General features: G+C 48.7%; 8 protein-coding genes across 8 annotated transcripts; 4 read left to right on the forward strand and 4 right to left on the reverse strand.

Moving 5' to 3' along the window:
* Positions 1-1,741: 1,741 nt before the first annotated feature.
* Positions 1,742-1,951, forward strand: FOXG_14413 (uncharacterized protein; the record flags this gene model as incomplete). The annotated part of the gene is made up of 1 exon (XM_018394473.1): positions 1,742-1,951. One exon carries the CDS (start codon positions 1,742-1,744, stop codon positions 1,949-1,951), a length of 210 nt encoding a protein of 69 aa, XP_018254632.1.
* An 852-nt stretch (positions 1,952-2,803) lies between these two features.
* FOXG_21714 (uncharacterized protein) lies at positions 2,804-2,944 on the reverse strand (the record flags this gene model as incomplete). The annotated part of the gene is made up of 1 exon (XM_018402061.1): positions 2,804-2,944. The coding sequence occupies one exon, from the start codon at positions 2,942-2,944 to the stop codon at positions 2,804-2,806; it is 141 nt and encodes a 46-aa protein (XP_018254633.1).
* Positions 2,945-4,387: 1,443 nt separating this feature from the next.
* On the reverse strand, positions 4,388-7,044 carry FOXG_14414 (uncharacterized protein; the record flags this gene model as incomplete). The annotated part of the gene is made up of 2 exons (XM_018394474.1): positions 4,388-6,006; positions 6,054-7,044. 2 exons carry the CDS (start codon positions 7,042-7,044, stop codon positions 4,388-4,390), a joined length of 2,610 nt encoding a protein of 869 aa, XP_018254634.1.
* Positions 7,045-7,939: 895 nt separating this feature from the next.
* On the reverse strand, positions 7,940-9,083 carry FOXG_14415 (uncharacterized protein; the record flags this gene model as incomplete). Its single annotated transcript, XM_018394475.1, has 7 exons — positions 7,940-8,259; positions 8,315-8,418; positions 8,487-8,662; positions 8,731-8,766; positions 8,827-8,832; positions 8,884-8,925; positions 8,994-9,083. The coding sequence occupies 7 exons, from the start codon at positions 9,081-9,083 to the stop codon at positions 7,940-7,942; spliced, it is 774 nt and encodes a 257-aa protein (XP_018254635.1).
* A 781-nt stretch (positions 9,084-9,864) lies between these two features.
* FOXG_21715 (uncharacterized protein) lies at positions 9,865-10,566 on the forward strand (the record flags this gene model as incomplete). Its single annotated transcript, XM_018402062.1, has 1 exon — positions 9,865-10,566. One exon carries the CDS (start codon positions 9,865-9,867, stop codon positions 10,564-10,566), a length of 702 nt encoding a protein of 233 aa, XP_018254636.1.
* A 1,419-nt stretch (positions 10,567-11,985) lies between these two features.
* Positions 11,986-14,274, reverse strand: FOXG_14416 (uncharacterized protein; the record flags this gene model as incomplete). The annotated part of the gene is made up of 4 exons (XM_018394476.1): positions 11,986-12,918; positions 12,953-13,142; positions 13,261-13,685; positions 13,756-14,274. The coding sequence occupies 4 exons, from the start codon at positions 14,272-14,274 to the stop codon at positions 11,986-11,988; spliced, it is 2,067 nt and encodes a 688-aa protein (XP_018254637.1).
* Positions 14,275-15,917: 1,643 nt separating this feature from the next.
* FOXG_14417 (uncharacterized protein) lies at positions 15,918-17,018 on the forward strand (the record flags this gene model as incomplete). Its single annotated transcript, XM_018394477.1, has 1 exon — positions 15,918-17,018. One exon carries the CDS (start codon positions 15,918-15,920, stop codon positions 17,016-17,018), a length of 1,101 nt encoding a protein of 366 aa, XP_018254638.1.
* Positions 17,019-20,319: 3,301 nt separating this feature from the next.
* On the forward strand, positions 20,320-21,004 carry FOXG_21716 (uncharacterized protein; the record flags this gene model as incomplete). Its single annotated transcript, XM_018402063.1, has 2 exons — positions 20,320-20,875; positions 20,943-21,004. 2 exons carry the CDS (start codon positions 20,320-20,322, stop codon positions 21,002-21,004), a joined length of 618 nt encoding a protein of 205 aa, XP_018254639.1.
* Between the last annotated feature and the right edge of the window lie 17 nt (positions 21,005-21,021).

Below are 21,021 nucleotides of genomic sequence, written 5' to 3' on the forward strand. Positions count from 1 at the left end.
TCCCAACGCCCATTTGGGCTTATTTCGAGGACCTGGAGTCTGGAGACTAAAACGATGACCAAACGACAAATTTTACCCAACCATTCCAGGTCTACAGTACTAGATGAATACTGCTTCCCCAATGTTGCTAACTAAACATGAGCAAGGGTGCACGGAACTTTCGCAACAAGGCGTCACCCATACGACTTTGCAACGACATGATATGGCAATGGCGAACTTTCTGAAACCAGCGCCTACCACAGCAAATAGCTGGACGTTTGAGATTGGTTCAGCATCCTGGTTTGGTTGATCAGAAAATGTTCGCTACCACCTTGCAGACACAAAATTACACTGCAGTCGGCTTCACGAGGCAAAATCATTCAGCCGTTCTTGACCCAACATGCACGTTTAGCGTAAATAGCCACCCGCTAATTGAACGCAAGAATTGCCTAATTGATACAGCCAAGCCGATCGCACACGCGATAGCATGAGCTAGCGAATTTTGCTATCGCAATGACCTCGGTTCTAGCTGTTGGTTTGTTAGTTAAGTTATGGATAATATTTTATCCCTGGAGGCGTTTGTGTTGAAGGCTGTGTTAGGAAGATACAATCCCCTGGCCCTGTGGATACTTGGTCTCATTCTTTCTGATCCTTTTACACCTTTCCTCCTCGTTCTGTTGGAGAATCAACATACGACTAAGCAATCTTTGATCGACCGCATCTTCCCTAAGATGACTAGCCCCTGCGCGAATTACTATGTAAGCTTCCATTCCTGACTCGAAGTCTAGATGATTGATCGCGAACAGGGCCCTATCAAGTGCCGCAATAATGTCCTAATATTTGGTGGCTGGTGTGATTTCTGTCTGGTGTGGTCTTCCCAGGCGCAATCGAGTCGTTCCGACGCTGACCCTGAACATGGCACTAGACTGCAGGTACAGAGATTCCTACGAATAATTTGCTCCCTCACACTTCGACTCCATCCAACGAATATGTAAGCACTATGAATGAGAACGGACGGAAGAATAAGGCGGCTGCTAGTAAAGAGGGTGTGGCATACTGGAAGAGAGCCTATGCTGCTCCTTAGTCCGTTCAGAAACTTGCATATCTGGATGAATCGGGGATTCTGGGACAACAATGATCAGCGCTGCCTTCAAATCGAACAAATCAAATCCGGGGCCATATTTGAGATATTTGGTAACCCTGAACGCCGGATTTGTTGTTTGAAAGATTTATTCAAATTTTTCAAATCTTTCAAATCCCAGCATCTATGCTCTCCATGCTACTATGTCCAATCTTCCACTAGACCTCGTTCCCCCACTTCAGGGCTGCCGTCAGATCAGATTAACAATCAGATATATCAATCAGATCAATCAATTCAAATCAGATATAGAACTTTGTGAGATCAATCAACTCAGATACAGGCGTCTATCCATCTGATATATCTGATATTTCTTGCACAGCGAGCGGCCACCCTAGAACTGCCGGATCATCCATTTGTTCCGGCTCCGCAGAGGGAGGCTCTTTCTAAGAAATATAGGAGTCACAGGGGTCAGCCGAGCTGATTGGCCCTGGACCTTTGCTCGCCTGGGTCTTGGTTAGAGGCAAATCTAAGGGCAGATTACCCCCTTTTCCTACCTCTCGCTCTAGTTCAGCATAGCCTTAGCCAGACAAACAAATCCACACCTGGATCGTCAGAAACGTATTTTGGCTGTTCAATTTCAAGCCATCCACATCTGCTGCTAATCATGGCCTATGGCATATAATGTCCGAGACCGCTTTGAAAGGCAGCCTTGCCAGCAGCCCGTCGCTATGGCCGCCACCTATGTTTCCCCATCTTGGGTCGAGACCCAAGAGCATCGTCAAGCAGTATGATGCAGCTTTAGCTTTGGCCTCGACTGCCGATTGTTCTGTTGACGACCTTTACAAAATTACCTGGGGCCAACGACGTTTCGTCATTGCAAGCCTCAGATAGGAAACCATGGCTGGTGCCTGGCAGAATTGAAGAGAGACAATACATCTAGCGGAGATATCTGGTGTTGCCGGCTCTGTGAGATAAAGGCGCGCCGCGGTTTTTTAATGCTCAGTCGACATCCTCGGCACAGGCTCACCATTACAAGTCGGCGTTCCTTTCCATTTCCAGGCTATCGCTAACGGTTTCAGATCACACAGGATCACCGAAACCTTTGAACCGCGCTCACCTGGCGATTCGTCGGTTCTCGATCTTCAAAAAAGCGCATCCAAGAAACGGCCAGCCCCTTCTTCCCTAGTTCTTCCCCGAGTGAAGATGACACGGATCAGAGGACTCTCAGTTGGCTATATTGCTGACTCCAATCTCTCCTTTACTACCTTCGGGAGTACCTACGTACAGGAGCTGTTTCGTCAGTTGGACTCTGATCTTCATATCCAGGTACCCTGGGGTCGAACTACAGCGAAGAACTAGAGGACATACTCTCTTTGAAGAAAGTGGCCGCCAAGGAGGAACTTGACGAGGCTGTAATACAGATACATATCAGCTTCGACCTCTGGACCTCTCCGAACAGACTAGTTTTCATTTCGATCTTTGGTCATTTTATTGATCGGCGCAACTTATACCAAAGCCGGCTACTTGCTTTCAGGAGGTAGATCGGGTCTCACGCTGGCGAGAATATCGCGTACACTGTAAGAAATGTCGTCCGCGATTGGGGGATCGATCGTAAGCTTGGAGTGTCGATCTGTGATAATGCAGCCAGCAACGACGTTTGCTTGCGAACCCTCCACAACTCTCGATGCCTCGGTAACTCGGGTGGATACGGAGGCACGAAGGATGCGATGTTTCGGGCATATTTTAAACCTTGTTGCCTAAGCTTTCCTCTATGGCGGCGATGCAGCTTCTTTCGAACTTCAATCTGAGGCTTATGGCATGTTGGAGCGGGTCGAGGAAGACCTTGAACATTGGCGAGCCAAGGGCCCAGTTGGGAAGCTTCATAATATCGTCAAGTTCATCCGGGCCTCTCTGCAGCGCACTGAAGCATTCAAAGCACATGCTAAGGAGCAGGAAGAGGCAGACATTTATAAGCTTGCGGAAGAGCCAGTATGTGGTCTATTGACGCGTTTGCAGAAACTGCGTTCCGACGGGGGAGTTTAATTTCGCGTCGCGAATGACTAATCTTCTTCGACAATAGCATTCTGTATTTAGCGTGGAGATAGATCTCAATCCCCCTAGCTCAGCACGTCCTGTGCCCCAGTAGGGGACGTTTCGGGGCCGTATTACTCCTAATTTTGCAACGTGTAATGGCCGCCGCCGTCAAACTGCTTTTGGCTGCTTTCAGTAAATTTACATTGATAGCTTACTAACTCTGAACCTGCACCACACTGTAATCTTAAACAGTCTCGACTTAACAGACCATGCTTCAGCTGTTGGGATAAGTTAAGATCGTCAGCTCATATAATGTCGCAGGGTAGGCATTAGTAATCTAGCTATATGCTTTAAGTAACTCTGCGGGATGGAATACCCCGCACAAGAGAAAACTTAGAACAATCAATCAACACATTTACTGCTGCTCATCATATTCACTCTAACCCTTTAAGCACGCTCAGTGCGACACTTAGTTATCTTCGCGGAGCGGGCCGATCTGCCTAACAACAACTTAATTCTAATATGGTTTGCGGGGTCAAGCGTGTCACCTTACAATTGAGGAAATATACGACAGCCAATGATTACCCATTCGCTTCCCCTCACTGCCATGCCGCAATTGTCCTCTCGCATCACTGAGTGACTCGCCGAGCCGCTTTTGAGTTGCTTGCCTGCACTTGCCAGTCTGTCACAAGTGCCACTGAACGCCTGATAGCCCTGTGCTTCCATCGCTGCGTGGTCAGCTGCCCGCCATTAAGCCCTGCGTTGTCAGTCTATGCTGAGGGGCTTTTATGGCTGCAGCCGGTCAAGCAAGCCGTTTTGGGGGGTTTGACAAAACCGAAAACGGCCATGGACCAAGGTTGTTTTCTCTTTCCTCGAACAAGGAATAAACTCTGTCATCCGTAGCTTATCTGCGCTAGCCAATTTGGGGAATCGTCACGCTCTCTAAAAACTGTACTAATCCATAAGGGGAAATCGTCACGGTCGAGCGGTGACGGCATTGTTTCTTGAGTTTAACAAGCAGCTACAACAAGAATAAACCTAATCATTAAAAAAAAATATCTTAATACTTTCCAATGGCTAAGTTTCCGGAAAGAGCTATATAAGATAAGAAATCTTAGTTGTGGTGTTGAAAACCTAAGTGCTGATTCCCTCCTGGATTGAGCCAATGAGAGGTGGTGAATTTCCACTTTTACTGAAGATGGGACGGACAATAGGGATGTAGTCGATAGGTGTGTATTCCAGGATAAAGTCCAAATGCATGACGAACAGATCGTAAATCCACTGAGCAAGCCCTCAAGCCATTGAGTTGGTTGAGGCATTTAAAATTCCATAGCAATACTGAAGTAGTTCCTCTGACACCAGTCGGTCTGGGTGATTCTGCGCCAATGTCGTCTCTCTAACCACAACTACATGCTTTAGCAGTTTTACTGCCTCTTCGACCTGTCCGTTGGCTTTGTATGCTCTTGCGAGCTCGTGCTGCGATGCCAGTCGTGAGGGGTGATTCTCCGCCAATGTCGTCTCTTCAACCGCAACCACATGCTCTAGCATCTCTACTGCCTCTGTCACACGTCCATCAACAAGCAAGCACCGGCCAGCCCAATAGCCTAATTCACATGGCTCTTCACTCCAGTCATCCTTAAAGGTGCTAAGCAGTTTGATTACATGGGGCAGGTATTGCCGCCACAGATCTCGGTTTTCCCAGTCATCCGTGGGAAACACCTCGTTCAGACGCGCTATCGCTGCCTGGCTTTGCTCTTGCTCTGAGTCGTTCTTCGCAACCCAAGACCTTGTTGCCAGGTGCACCAAACTATGCATGTCGAATGTCTCGCTAGATCCTCGTCTGTTCAGAAATCCATAACCGCATAACGTGCCGATCGCTCGAGTCAGTTGTTGCTGTGATTCACCCTTGGGCAGCATCGACTGAGGCACCGCCTTCGGTTCAACGCAAGCCAGAAACACCAGGATGCGCGAGGCAAGTTCGTCAGCCTTGCGGATCTGGTTAAACGAGATGAACCAGGTAGTGGCCACGGGATCTTGAGACTGCGCATATCTCGTGTCATCTTGGAACTCGGCGCTTAACAGTTCTATCCTGTCACGATCAGTGTTCTTAAAGAGGTATAGATACTCCATAAGAGTTATCTGGTTTTCGTTTAAGTATGCAGCTGCTTGCGTGATGGCTAGTGGAAGATATGTCAGCAACACCAGCAGATCGTTCACGACCTCCTCGTCACTTGGAGAGATCTCCTGGATCAATGCCTCCTTGAAGTATCTCCTTGCCTCATATCGGCTCATTGCGGGTACTTCGAGAATATGTCGCCCTGCGACCAATACTGCTAATTTTCGGTATCGTGTCGTGAACAGGATTCGTCCTTCGTCGTTTTGAGGAAGAGACTGGTAGATGCCATTCTCCACGCCCGTTGAACCCATGAGGGTTTGTGCGTCATCGGCATTGTCGACCACAAGAAGCCATTTGCCCGCACGTTTTGAGCTCAGGTACTGGCGCACCGATTCAGTCACATTGTCGCTATCGGCAGTTGGGATACCAAAAGCATCTGCGATCTGCATGCACGCTTGCTCGAAGCTGGCGTGGCTCAGCGCTGGCACCCAGAACACCGAGTAGTCCTGCTTGTTCTTCTTGACCCAGTAGGCGAGTTGCAGCGCAATCTGAGTCTTTCCAATACCCCCAACGCCAACGAGAGCGACTTTCTGCCGTCTTTCCTCAAAGAGTAGACCTTGCAGCTTCGCAAAGACATCATCTCGACCCACGAAGATGTCGTTTCGTGAAAACGGAACTAGAAAAGCGGGCTGCGTTTGATGCTCATTGAAAGCGCACGCAACTTGGCTCCGGTCGGAAGAATCTTGATTCTGTAACGAGAGGCTGCTCGCGGAATTTGCAGCTAGGCATGAATTCTCTTCGGCCGCAGTTAGTTACGATCGCGAGAGATGTGGGATAAAATACCTTCATCAAGGGAAGGAACCCAGAAGCTCAGAAAAGCCTTCGCACAAGCTGCCGCCGTTGCCGCGGCATATCGCTGCCAGACCTTACTTTTATGACTGTCGGCATAGTCGCATGCGCCTTTAATCACGATAGATGGGAATATGTCCCAAACCCCAGCGCCCTCCATTTCGAAACCAATGACGCCTTCTGTCGCTGCGATTCGGTCGCGATCTTTGCCAGACTTCATGACCGAGTCTCCGGAGGCCAACAAACCGATGTGGACAGCAGGCGTAGGACAGACCCCGGCAGTCTCTAAGCGGCTTCGCGACACGAGCTCACCGTTGCATCCGAGCTGTTTACATGACTTCTGGTCTTCTGTATGGAGGTAAGACGCCTCAAACAGCCGATCTTTTAGAGTACCAGGATACTCAGCACGAAGCTCTGGATCTTGACGAAGAACATTCAGGTAGTCTGCCATCTTCGCACTTAATTGTCGGCGATGTCGAAGTGTCCTTAGTTTTGCCAGGACTCCCCGTATCTGCTGATTCGGTCTGCCTAATGAGTCTAATAACGTATCTTTGCGGACAAAGCGGTCAGGCAGTTGCCGTCCAAAGTCATACTGGATGATGCCGTCACTGATGATGACATCTCCTAGCAAGATTTCGTCTTTGTCAGGGCTACGGGGGACAACGCCACAGACACCGACGACGAGAGCAAGCCTGATATTCGGAAAACTAGCTCGGCAGTTGGAGGCTACGACCGCCGCATTAACCTTACCCATCCCCGGCATATACGCGAGGACAACGTTATGGCGGCCGATCACGCCTGCGGAGTAGGCATTAGGGTCACCTGGATCTTTACCGAAAAGCGGACCGTCATCGTCCCAGTGATGATCGAACAAGGCTTCGATAGCATCAGCCTCAAGGGGTAAAGCGCAAATAATGGCTATCTCGAAGCCACGACGGTTGTTCGGACGGGGTGGTAGGGGTGGTAGAGGCGATGGCGTTGACATCGTAGAGGTGCGGCTCGATCGAACAATCGATGAAATCGGACGAACCTCGAGACCATCGTCTGGAAAATTATCGGCCTCAACGAGGCACCCCAAGAGAACCAGTGCCGAGAGTAGGTAAGAAAAAGGCAGAAACATCTGAAATTGATAAAGGTATTAGGTAATCGATTAAGCAAAATGTAATAATAGGCATTCAAACCTCTGAAACACAATGAACCCCTACGGCGTCGCTCACTGGTGGTGGATAGGACTATGAAGTTTGTCTCGTCGAGTATTGCTACACACCGTCGATCGTAGATTAGGAAGGGGAGACAAATCTGAGGCACTCAGGATTGAGCGGGGAAACGTCAAAACCAGCCCAGCCCTGCGATGCACATCCCTGCTCGTGACTTATTATGTGTCGCTGAAGAAGCTAAACCCCCGGAATATCTAACTGTCCGAGTGGCTCTAGGGTAAGCAAATGTTGGGACAATCATCGCCTTTGTTCCTGCTAACTCTTCGTGAGTTCGATAGACTAGATGATGATGTGTCGCAAGTAGCATTTTCGATTATCATATCCTCAAGTGTGAGGGCTATGAACAAGAATTGGACCTGGAGATTCCATAGGTGATACTTCAATATCGTAAATGGATTAGCTACGTGTTATAGGATTGTAAGTTCTAAGCCGAGAAAGTTCTTGACCTTGAGGCGCTAGCTAGTTTGATCCATAACCCAGCCTATTTTTAGCCCATTTTAGCCTTACTGGTATGACTTGGTATACCGGTAATACCATGATATTGAGATTTCTTTAAACCATACCAAGTCTTGGCGGTATTGACCATACCAATACCAATTCATACCACACCATTCCGATCACCGAGCTATCCCGAGCCTCAATGGTAGATTAGGCAAAACAGCATCACAACGCTGTGTCCATCATGTCTATGCTCCATTTCCACAACGTCTCCCTCAGCTCGTCATTCTTAGCGGCTTCTGAGAGCTTGGCCTCGGTGGCGTCCCAGCTATAACCATACCAAAACTTCTCCGACAGTGGACCAACGTCAAAATACCTGCCGCTCAACTTCCGTGACGCGATCTCGGGGTCGGTCGTGAGTAGGAGCGTGGTGCGGGCGCCGTCCAGGACGGGGATGCTGGTCATTCGCACGACCGACGACGTGAGGAAGGCGATCCAGGGTGGGATGGCGGCGGAATCAGTGGCGGCGGACGTACCTATAGTACCTGGAGTTTGGAGAAGTCAGCGATGGAGGAGATGGAGGGGTTGGAGGGTAATGACCTGGATTGAGGCAGTTGACGAATATGTTACCTTGTCCAGATTCCTGGAGGTGTTTGTGAAGAGCGAGGGTAAAGAGGATATTTGCGAGTTTTGAGCGGGCGTATCTAAGTTCTTTGTTAGTGTTAAAATCCTTGTCATATGTGGTTCAAGTTTTTGGCATTAACAGGAATACCTTTGCAAGCTTGCTTGCACATCCGCTATTGTCTGTAGGCTTGCCAGCCTTTCAACGCGCAGGTCCTTAAAATCAATGATGTCGCCTGGTACGGCTTTATACATTCGGTGAGCATGAGATGCGACAACGACGATCCTGGCGTCGCCAAAGCGTTTGGACGTTTCCTTGATGAGATCCTGCAGTTTGTCTTTGTGAGTGATATTTTTAATAACGGATGGAGCAAGGTTGCCCACCAGGCACCTACCAAGAGGTTGTAAATAAATACAAAGTGTCCGAGATGCTAAGGTTTGAAATGATTAGCCTCCACCCATCGAGATCGGCAATTTTCCACCACTCTTACGTTGGTCTAATATCGCGTTAGTCATAGGTCACACGTGCAGCAGCGTAGTAAACCTACACCAAACTGAATCTCCAACCCATCCATTGTCAGAGTCTGAGGCTATAGAGTGTTAGCAACAATGCCCATCAGAGCTATGACAGGAATGTCCTTTTCAATCTTGGCCCTACCATCACAGAGAGAGCGGCATTAGCAACCACGACGTCAAGCCTCGTCTCGAGCTTCTCAAACTGCTTCGCCGCGTGAATGCAGCTCTTCATGTCTGACAAGTCCAGTTTCAAAAACCTCAAAGACTCAGAATGACCGGGAACTGATAAGTCTTCTAACAACTGTTGAAATTTCTTCTTTGAGCGGGACGCCACGTATACTCGAGCATTACGTCGCAGAAGTTGGGTCACCGTTTCCTTGCCGATTCCAGTTGCGCCTCTGTAGCCGCACGGTCATTAGCCAGGTCCAATGCAGTTGATTCGTACTTGCCCTGTCACAATCATGACTTTTCCTGATAGATCAGGAATGTACACTTCTGGTGAAAATTGCTTCCTGAATGGCTCCATACTGAAAGCTCTTCACTGTTCTGGGTCAATCAGGCATCGCAACATAATTTTGAATTAACCAAGGCTTCCTCTTATACTGAAAGGTTAGGTATGCCAAAAGTAAAAGCTATCTGCTGGGTGGAGATGTCCTGGAAACCTTAATTCGTTTAGCTGAAGAAGCTTGTGGGACTAGGCCGGACATAGGGGTTAGCAGCTTCCCGACCCTGGGTATAGATGGCTTAGGTCCGGTATCTCCTCAATTAGCTACTTCAACTATATGATAGGTTAAATATGGTTAGCATAGTTTGATTATATTTGATATTATACAAGATTAGTAAACTAAGTTGACTGAAGCGGGTCTCGTACTATAAGTCAAATAGGGTCGGTTCGACTTAAATTCTCTTAGGTTATTAGTTAAAATATGTGGGGGTGACTGGAGTCACGTATGTGGTGAGACTGAGTCGTAATAATAGGAGCTTGTCTGCCAGAGATGAAACATCGAGCCATTATGATCTTGACGAGGAACGGATTAGCGGCACAGGCCATAGGCAACCCTCGCCAACAATCGCGTCAAGGGCATATCCGAGAGATATATGATGCTGTAGAGAAGCTTCGAGGAGAGGGGAACGGAGTCAACCTCATCTGGCTACTCTCTAACAGTGAGCTCGAAATCCAGAAGATAGCCAAGACGTCGGCCCGTCATGCAAAGGAGCCGTACGTCACGCCGCGTAAGGGGGCAGTCAAAGCGAAGACTACAATTCTCAGTCAAACAAAAGCAGATCTGCGAAGTGAGAGGAGACTGCCAGAGGGAGTCGGCAGGCATTCTAGAAAGGTTGACTCAGCTCTGCCCGGTCCACATACTCGCCTGTTATACGACCAGTTGTGGTGGAAGGAAGCCAGCGTGCTGGCTCAGCTCAGAACTCGAATGTCGCGATTGAATGGTTACCAATATCAGGTCATGGCAGCACCGACGGATGAGTGCCCGTGTGGGCGAGCAAAAGAAACGGTAGAGCATTTCCTCTTCTGTTGCGAGAAGTGGACGATATACCGTAGAGAGACGCTACAATGTACGGAAGAAAAACACGGCAACCTCTCCTTTCACCTAGATGGCAAGGCAGCATCAGATGGACAGAAATGGACACCAGACATGGACGCGGCGGGGGCCATGATCAGGTTCGCGATCGCTACAGGTCGCCTGGAACAGCGATAACAGAAACATTACTAACTTATTGATTCTCAACTCATCTAACAATAGCTACCCCTCGAACAACCAAAAGCAGGCAATGCTTCAGCCGCCGAAGATAGGAAACTGAACACTTGGAGAAACCGGGCTTCAAGGTGGCTTGCTACATACTGATACCTAACGAGGATAAGGGAGAAGAACGATGACTAGATTCGAAAGAATAAGCCCAGATTCGTAATGATTTGGTGAGAGTAAGGTAATAATTAGAGAGATTTTATGTAATTTTAGCTTCAGAGCCCCTTGGGTGTTGGCCTACCGGGCGTAGTAGACTTGCGTGTGTGTATATGTATTAGGAGCTTGAGCGTGGTGAAGCCGGCCACTTCCTTGTCTGGGCCGCTCGCTTATTATATACGTCAACTTCTTAGTAAGTGATTATTAATATTGCTCTGTAGGGAGTACTAAAAGACAAATTTCTATTTTAATACACACAAATATTATATAATACCAAGAATGGCCTCTTGGTCATCTTGCCGATATAAACTAATCATGGCTTAGTGTGCATGAAAATAAAACGGACCCCTGTTTTAATGTACAAGAGTCCGGGCTAATACCGATTACTGATCAAGGGCCATCACTAAACCCCCAGTCGCGATTCAAGGCCAAAAATAACTAACTACTCCACATGCATTTCTTATCGGCCATCTTATATAATTATACCGGCGGGGAAGTAAGGGTTTAAGCGCGAAGACGAAGGGCACGATGATAAGCAGAGCCTTGTCTCTGCCTTGGCTTCAAAATAAAACCTGCTCAACATCTTGAGTTGAATTGCTGCATTTCATCGTCTTGCTTGATCCTTCTTCTTCAGTATCTGCATCTCTTTTACTAGTCGCGAGAGAAAGAGTTAGGTTTATCCATCTTATAAATAGCCTCGTCAACATGGCCGGTCTTCCTCCTGTTTACATTGTGTCGGTGGCCCGTACGCCAATCGGCTCGTTTCTTGGGTATATTAACCTTTCTTGACCAGGAGGCCACTCCAGTTCTGTCTTCCTCTGTTAAGCTCATGCTGCTAATATTCACAGCTCGCTGTCGAGCTTAACAGCCATTCAACTAGGTTCTACTGCTATCAGGGGTATAGATGGGCCTACCTTGAGATACTGATATAAGGAAATCTTTTGGCTGACCATTACTGCTCATAGCTGCTGTTGAACGAGCCGGTATTGAATCTAAGGAGGTTAACGAGATCTATTTTGGCAATGTCCTCAGTGCTGGGTTAGTGCATCCAGCGCTCATCATAAATCAATCAAATCAACTTTGAGGTAAAAGTTGATTTGTTTGATGGGGCTTCGGTCCAAAGTTGATTTGTTTGATTTGATTGGCTCGTCTCAATCAATTGTATGGGAGGCCTATATATTGAGTATGTGAAGGTATTACGCCGGATCCAAAGCCTCAATTACCAACCCAACTGCCCACCTTTACCCCGCCGTGTCGGACCCAGTTCCTCAGACAATGAACTCGCTCCAGCGTGTCGGCGCCCATTGCGAGCCTTTGCGATGTTAGTGTCAGCTTGGCTAGGCTGAACTGCCTCTCGCAGTCGGTTGCCATAGCCGGAATGGCAAAGACATCCAAGGCAAAGCTGCTTAGCACCGGGAATGAAGGCTTGTGGTCCCTCCACCATTGGATTGGCTCTTGCGTATCTTGTGGCTCAAGACGGAGGTATTTGTCCATCTCGCTAACACTGCTGCTCGTTGCAAATGCCTTTTTCGTTCTGCTGTTGATCCATTGCGTGTAGTGATCATCCTCTTTACCCCTGTTCGTTAATGATGAAGCAGACTTCGACTGTAAGTCGTCCGTCCGCTGGTTCGATTGATACCACCGCGCGAAGTAGTCCTTTATGCCCGCCTTCGCATCGCGAACCCAGGCCAATTGCTCCTCAGTGGCCCAAGTAGCCTCCAACCAGCTGATGCCGAATCTCGGATGAAGGATGACTGCTGCCGCAAACAAGGGAGATTCTCCGAGCTTGCTGTAGTATTCATCCAGCTTCTTCCAGCCGTTGTTGATCGATGCCCGAATATATGCTCGGTGGTCTGCTGGTAATGAGCTCTTCTGGGAAATCTTAGACGCCGGCGGCTTGTCAAGCGCCGCATACTCAGCCTGAGAATGCTCCGGCAAGGCAGCTACCGTGAAAGTTGGCGCTTGACTTCGCTGTTGGGATACATAGACCTCTTCCCCATCGAAGCGAGCAGGGCGACGGCGGGAACGGGCCGGCCGGATGTTAGCACCCCTCAGAGGCGCAGACGCTCTTCCAATTAGTTCGGGATCATTTAGATTCGTCGCCCTTATTGTTTCGGTCGCGAACTCATTGTAGAAGCCTTTTCCAGTCTTCAAAATGCTCGAGCAGGTATTCCATTCCTACCAGGACTTCCCACAGGCGCCCATGGCTGTCGCCTTTACCCCAGCCTTGGGTTCGCATTGTCTGATGATATAAAGGCGTAAGTATCTCGTTAACCTCACCAAGCACGCGCCAATCCTCGTTGGATAAGATGTCATCAGCAGGGATACGTTTTTCTTCGTCTTTCTCGCCTTCGAGTGCAAAGATGTAGGCCCTGATGTCAGTCTGCTTCCGCAAAGCCCTCTCTATCATCATATAAGTAGAATTCCACCGCGTCTCATTGTTCAAGATGACCTCAAGCTCGGCGGGTTGATTCCTCGCAAAGATGGTACCCTTCGTCCTCCTGCTCGTGAGCGATGCGCTTGAAATATTCGCTGCGCTGAGGTGAGGATCTGATGAACTTGACGATATTGTGCAGCTTCCCAATTGGGCCCTTCGAACGCCAATGGCGAAGATCTTGCTCCTGAAGACCTCTCATGCCGTTGATATCTGACTCTAGCTCGAAAGATTCGGCGTCTTTACCGAAAAGAAACGCGCGGGCAACAAGGTTAAGAACGTGGCCGTAGCAACGCATGCGACGGGCCTTGGTATCAGCCGGCCGGATCGAAGGGTCGAGCTGCCGGTAGAAGTAAGAGAGACAGGTATCGTTCGTAGTCACGTTATCAGAAATGACCGTGCCAACCTGTCCTCGGATATCCCACAGTTGAACGATTTCGAACAATGTCTCGGCAAGATTCTCACCACTGTGGATACCTAGCTGACGGCGTAGGTAGAGCGAGCAGCCTGGATTGTTGGTTCCCGAATTTGTCGATGAAGTGTGCAAAAACTGCCATTATCGCAAGACGGTTCGGTGATGTCCAGAGATCAAAGCTGATGTGTATTTTTGTTAGGGCGCTGCCTAGCTCCGCTTTGATGATAGCCGCCTTAGACTCGAAGATCTTCTGTAGCTCTCTGGTAATAGAACTGCTACTCCAAGGAATTTGGAGTGCTAGTTCATGGTCGAACTGATAGAAGAGCTCCTTTAGAAACTTGTGCTCGAATATTGTGAAGGGCACATCACTGTCAATGACGAACCCAACACTAAGTTCTTGTACAGCTTTGACCTTTGCCTTTGGTATTATGCTCTGGTCAAGCCGTGGTCGTTTGGGGGTTGCACGGGACTGGAGATCGATCGCGCTATCGTCGCTGGGGCTTGATTGACTCGCTGGGGTGATCCGATGGGCTCTGTGCAAGTCAGTATATGGGATATGTTGGGATAGAGGATGGATCCATATTTGCGAAGATGATCTGCTGCAGAAGATGTCGCTTGTATTGAGAAGAATTCTGGCCGACCCTTCGTGTCGCATCGGCTGCAGCACCACACATGACCGATGGGCTGATCCTGGTGATTCAATTCAATGAACAACGTGCCGTGCGATCTGATCCAACTTTTTCTGCCTTTTGCACCTTTCCGAGCTAGCGAAACTTCGTGAACGAAGCGGCGGTTCTTCCAGACGACCTTCGGTAGATCCTCAATAGTCGGGTTAAAGGGCAGGTACCAACGAGGCTACGGCTTTATATAGGGCTAAGAAGTATCGCCTATCTGTGGCCATCTTGTACAGGGTAGGACTGGGCGGAGGGCACGTCCAGGTTTAATCTTTTTGGGCAGTTCAGATGAAGCATGGCATATATCAACTTTATCATATCATGTCAACTTACAAATCGCTGGAATTGATTTGATTGAGGCAAGGAATTAACTAAGTTGATTGATTTGATTGGGGTGATTGATTGATTGAGTTGATTTATGATGAGCGCTGTTTTTTTCCCGGTGGTGCGGGATCTTCCAGCGTTGCGGCAGTAGGTAATCTCTCGGCCTGTGTGCTGCCCGCAGCGATGGACGACAGTAGTGTTGTGACACATATTGAATGGCAGAGTAGTTGGAACAGAACAATGATAACGTTTATGCTCCCAGTTTTAGCGGGAAAGAAAGTAACTTGTAAAAGCTGATGGTTAAATCCAATAGCAGTTTCCTCTAATAAAGCGCTTAAGGGCCTTATTATACTAGAACGCGGCCCGCTCGTTCCCATTCAAGATGCTGTTGTTTATATTGCGCAGTAGTGCTAGGTGAAAATATATATTTTATGAAACTTGATTGTTCATTAGTGAGATGAGAGTTCTTCTCAGGTTTATATCTCCAAATGATTTCATCTAGGACTTTAAACTTTAAATCTAGGACTTTCAGACTGTTAGTCTGAATCCTGAAGTGAAGGGGGATCCCCGGATTTTCCAACAGATGCCCTTAAATTGGTACCAACAAACATGAGCTAGATGTACAGATAACCAATCGTTCTTAACCGCGCGCCAATTTAGTATGATCTTATATTGCAATAGACCTCGGCTAAATGTATTTATAATTAAATCTTCTTAACCGCGCGCTACCAAAATTCCTTGGTGCTCTGCCAAGACACGAGGGGTATCGGAATTCCCTAACCTGTAGCAGGCGCTTGAATACAACATAGCCTCAATCATTATTTCCCTAAGTACCGAAAATTATTACGAAAAGCATCGTACGGCCCCAGACTTAATATATATCAGGTGCTCTAGTCCAGCCAAGTATATAATAATCCCTTAACCCTCTTTGTCAAACTCACGCAGTGGGACTCGTAAACATACCATACACATAACGAATCAGGAAGCCGAATTACCCGCCATCATCGCGCTAATCCTAAACCCCAGTGCCATCCCAAAGGGTTGTAAGACTTAAACTGCCAACTCCCCAAAATAAACCAGGATCTGTTATTAAGACTAACATGGTTCAGAGGTGTGATTGGGAATGTATGTCTCGTCTCTATAACCGCTTTAGCTCTGCCTGTACTAGACTTGTCCCAGGTACACGTGACACAGCCCCGCAGTCATTAACCGTGCCCTTCTGCCTGATAATGTAGCGTCCCCTTTACCTTCACCTTTACCTCTCCATCTACACATCACAATTCACTAAATTCGACTAAACATGAGCGACCTAGCAGAAACAGATACAATGGACGATATTGCAGTCACTCAACTTCATGGCGGCAATGGAAGTGGTGCAGATATGGTGTTTATGTTCAATGACAACCAGATTTCTGTGTCTATTTTTCCCAGTAACGGGTCGTCAACAAAGGATACTCGTCAAATGGAGCCAAAAGACCGCCCTCTACAGGACCGTCTTGTTGATCTTATCTCTCGAGCTACCACGTGCCAGGACGACGACGAGTATGATAGGCTTGAGGATGAGGTTCTTGGCGTCATTCTGGATGCTGGAAGGCCTCTTTTCTCTCGTCCAATATCTTCGCAAGGAGCAGTCGCTCAAAACGGCCAATCTCTAAATCATCTACTGTTCCCTCCATTCCTTTATTTTCGGCTAGAGGCTCCTGCTAGTCACGCCTCCATTGTACCCATCAACCCAGCCGAGGCAAACACCATTCTCACTATCGACCCTGCTCTCGACCCAGGCTTTGAGGAAGAGTTGGAAATCTGCCAAGACATACCTCGCTATATCCCCGAGGAAATCGTAGTCACCAAGTCATTTGTACGTGGTGCGAACACTGTTACCGCTGCCGTCCAGGTACGGGGGCGAGATATGTTCTGCAAGTCGCGTGGTCAACCCGGCGGGCTCTTTGGCACCGGCGAGGGGCGAGAGCTTGAATGTCTTGGTGAGATTCTCAAAGCGTTCCCGCAACCAAACACAATACAGGTTCCCCAGCTTCTTGGTTATATTCATCACAAGGACACCAAGCAGATCTTGGGGTTTCTTCGACAATGGGTGCCTGGGCGTAGGCTTAGCGATGTTGATATCACCACCGCTACGGTAGAAAAAAGGCAGAAATGGTCCGTCCAGATTTCTGAAACTATCAAGTGTCTTCACGAACATGGGTTGGTATGGGGAGACGGAAAGTCTAGTAATATCATCATCGATGAGCAGGATAATGCTTGGCTAATTGATTTTGGGGGGGGATTTACAGAAGGGTGGGTCGATGAGGAGCTGGCTGAAACCAAAAAGGGAGATGAGCAGGCCCTGGCTAAGATTGTGGAATTGCTGAGCGAAGGTAATGACGCGTCCTCATCTTTGTAGAACATGAAAGGTTTAAATTAGAGATATTTATATAAGTCTTTGGTGCTTTTTTTCCATAGAAGCATTACCATATCTGGGTATTGGCACGATTTGTCCCCTTCGTACTCCAGATCCGCAGCTCGCCAGATCTCTTGCGGCTGGTAACATTTCCAGCACACAGCGTGCGGGTCCATCCATTCCTTCTTCTTGCTCTGGCAGTCCCGAAGTGCTTTTTGCTTAGCTCGAATCCAATTAAAACGTCGAGCGCAAGCCGTTACGACATGCTCAAACGATTTTCCTTCTACACGGCAATAGAGAAAGCAACCTTTCATTGTCCCAAGATCCCTTTCATACCGACTCAATTCTTCGTCACATACTTGGGCCTGACGAATCACCTCGGTAGGGTCCGGTAAAGATCATCTCACTAACGGCAAGGCCAGCGCTTCAGTCTCATCAGGTGTTATGTTATGTTATGTAAATTTTTCGTCCGGGGGGCCGTAGGCCCCAAAAAGTCTCCTAATGGAGCACAGGACGTGCTGAGCTAAACTATCTACAATCGCTGCCCTGCTGATTCTCGATCGAACCATCTGCAAGGCCTCTTGGATCGGAGCCGTATACATGCTCGAGCGTTTTCTGTACTCATTACCCCCAAGAGGCACCTCTCTACTCGTAGCTCGCCCTACAGTAGTTGTCGGTGAAGCACATCCCATTGGACATCAATACAGTTGATCCTCGCAGAGCTTCCCTCCAGCAGCGTCTCCCAGCTAGTTCATCCAGTATATCATCGGCACAAAGGCGCATTTACTTTCAAGAGGCCATCCCGTCAGCGGGATCTATTCCTCTCCAGCCTAGAATTCTCTTGCACAGATAGATCAAGTAGCTTTCCATACCCTGAGGCAGGGAGTCCATGATCCCCCAAGATCGCCAGTAGCTGCAACCTAGGACCATACATCCTTGGGGAAAACCCTTGCAGGGGAAAACCCCAAGGCGGCTAGAACGCTGCTCTGTGGATGAGGTAGTCGCCTCGTTCCACGGTCTCCAGGTAAGCTCTGTACCATTTCGCCCCAGCGGTTTTGTCTAGTGGTCTCAGCCAGTGAGACAAATTGTCGAAGCCCGGTCGTGTTCCGGGCAGCAGCCGAGGCTGCAGAAAGAAAGAGGAGAGTCTCTGGGCAGTACGCGACTGCAGAGATCGGTCAAGCAGCTTCCGAGCTGCAAAAAGGGCAACGAATCGTGTGGGGTCCGTGCGTCAAGGTCGAGGGCACCAGAGGGCCCAGAAAGTCGAGCAGCCGAAGGCTGCTGGTGTTGTTCGGGCAGCCAAAGCTGCAGTGGTCGGTCGAGGCAGTGTTATACTGCAGGCGAAGGTGAGGGTGAGGGTGCAACGACCCTGAATGTCTAGCAGCAGGATGCTGCGAATGTCGTCTGGGCAGCCGAGGCTGCAGAGGTCGGTCGTACTGGGGGGAAATCGAGGGCGCAGAGGCCGGAATGTCGCAGGCTCGCGAAGCCGAAATGTCGAGGTGAGAAGAAGTCGTAGATAAGACAAATAAAATGGAGCCCGGAGGCGATGTCAAGAGCTCGCGAAGCTCAGTGCCGTTGAAAACACTTGTCACGAAGAAAGGTCAACTCTCTGAATCCCTTTCTTCCAGCAGCTGTTAGGGTCCCGCTAGTCCCGCAGCTGCTTTTGTTGCCATTTTGGCCTGTAAAAATTTTCTGCCCTAGCAGAACGCTAATAGCGGGTGCCAAGGAAAAGTTTTTACAGGAGAGAGTTGTGGGTAGGATAGTTATGTTATGTTATGTTATGTATATTTTTCGTCCGGGGGGCCATAGGCCCCGAAAAGTCCCCTACTGGGGCACAGGACGTGCTGGGCTAGAGGAATCGGAATCTATCTACACGCTAGTTACAGAAATGCTATTGGCCATAAAGGATTAGTGTCGCAGGGTAGGCATTAGTAATCTAGCTATATGCTTTAAGTAACTCTGCGGGATGGAATACCCCGCACAACAGACAACTTAAGACATCAATCAACACATTTGCTGCTGCTCATCATATTCACTCTAACCCTTTAAGCACGCTCAGTGCGACAGTTATGAGCCCGGAGACTCTTTCATTGCCTCTCTCCATCATGATCAGCATCTTCTCTGCCGCAAGCCAAGTCCATCACCACCAGCATCTTCTGCTATCAACTTCGTCGTAATGAGAGCTTTCTCTCAAATTGAAAATCTCCTCAGGGGAATCGGCACGAAGTTGAGCCGACTGACGCAATGCTGGTTTCCGGTTCATAGTCGGATGTATCAGATGAAGCGATATGAAACAGCAACTTGAAACCCGCAAAAGATTTTAACAGAGAAGACTCCTAAAATCTAACAATCATGATCTTTTTAATCAGCAAGAAGCTAACACATTAATCAGAAGTCAATTCAAAAAAGACGCTATCCTTTTCTTGACTAAATGTCACAAAATGTCGATCAAAGATCACAATCTCACCTTGCTCAACTCCCGTGAGGACTGGACCAACTGGATTAACTCTATTGAGGACCTTGCCGTGCGCAACGATGTCTGGAGCTACTGTGATCCAGAAGGGATTGAAAACTTGGTCTTCACTGTGACCAAACCATCGGACTCAGCAAGCAAGGACACGATCCAGAAATATCACAGCCTCCAGGCTATCTATGATAGCGAAAGGAAGAAATACGACAAGGTCTCTGATCGCATTGACCTCACAGTGTGTCAGGAGTTCAAGCAGCATTACCTCGGAATCCATGATGTCCGCGGCAAACTTATTGCGCTGGCTGATAGCATCCAACCCACCGCGAAAGACCAGAAGCAGAATGTTAGGGCTGAGTTTGAAAAGCTTAAGAAGGGCCTTAGCAACACCAGTCTCGATAAATGGCTCAGCCGCTGGCCTGCTCTCGTTAACAACGCTAAGCGTTACAAGATAGAGAACCTACTGTACCAATTACCACTGGTAATGGACCCAATACCAACTTTTGCGGCCCGTGCACCTTCCCCTTTTGGATCTTTAGGAGTTTGGGTCAATACAAGAATATTTGGTCCGTGCCCTCTCTCCAACTACCCAGGATCCCAGCGCTGATTCCCTGTCAACGCGAATAAAAAGCACCTTTCGTATGGCAAAGGGTGCGCCGGAAACTCAATTGTAATGAATGCAATTTGGGAGCTTTGGCGCCATGTCTCCTATTTCCATGGTCTCATGAGACCTCAAAACCCGATGCCGGCATCCATTCCACTTGGTGTCCTTCGTCAAAGCTTTTTTCGCCTGCATCATCTTCTTACTGACGGAATCGGTCACGAGACAAACAGGGCACCATGTCCGACGATGCAGCGTTTTCACGGGTCAATCTCTCCATTGACGTCCATGCTCGAGTGCTCATATGTTGCCACGACGTATGCCGCGTTGCCCTTTCTCCCAGCCCTGCTCAAGTCAGTCAGCATCTCCGAACGAAGCATAACATACCTGCTGCTGAGCGACATCTGGTGACCGATCTTTTGAAGGCTCGCACCTCACCACTACAGAGCCCTTCTGAAGCTCCCGTACGACAAGATGGCTCATCCCCAGACCCGAACCTACACCTCGTCCACGGGTTTACGTGCAAGTTCTGCATTGAACGTACAGGCAGCTCCCAGGTCATGTCTCGTCACATAACTTCGGCGCACGAGAAGCAAAGACTCCAGCTAGGAGTGCGAAGGAACGCCATGTATGAACCAGTGTTCCTGCAAGCGTGGACCAAAAGTCCTTCGGGGGGACGTTACTGGATTGTCGAATATGGCGGGTCTACGACCAGACCAGTCGGAGGCAAGGAAGTTTACGACCATCTTGAAGATGTTTTTGAGCGTGAGAGAGGCCGACAGAAAGGCTTTTCAGGTGGGGACTTGACGAATGGGGCTGGTACCACTAGGAGCTCACAAACCACAACATTCACAGATCTCAGGCCATGGCTGGAGAGAACCGGCTGGGAACGGACTTTTGGGAGAATCGACCGAGAACTGCTAAAAAACCTAACTACCGCG

This window comes from Fusarium oxysporum, chromosome 15 (assembly GCF_000149955.1).
Source record: "Fusarium oxysporum f. sp. lycopersici 4287 chromosome 15, whole genome shotgun sequence".
NCBI lineage: Eukaryota > Fungi > Ascomycota > Sordariomycetes > Hypocreales > Nectriaceae > Fusarium > Fusarium oxysporum.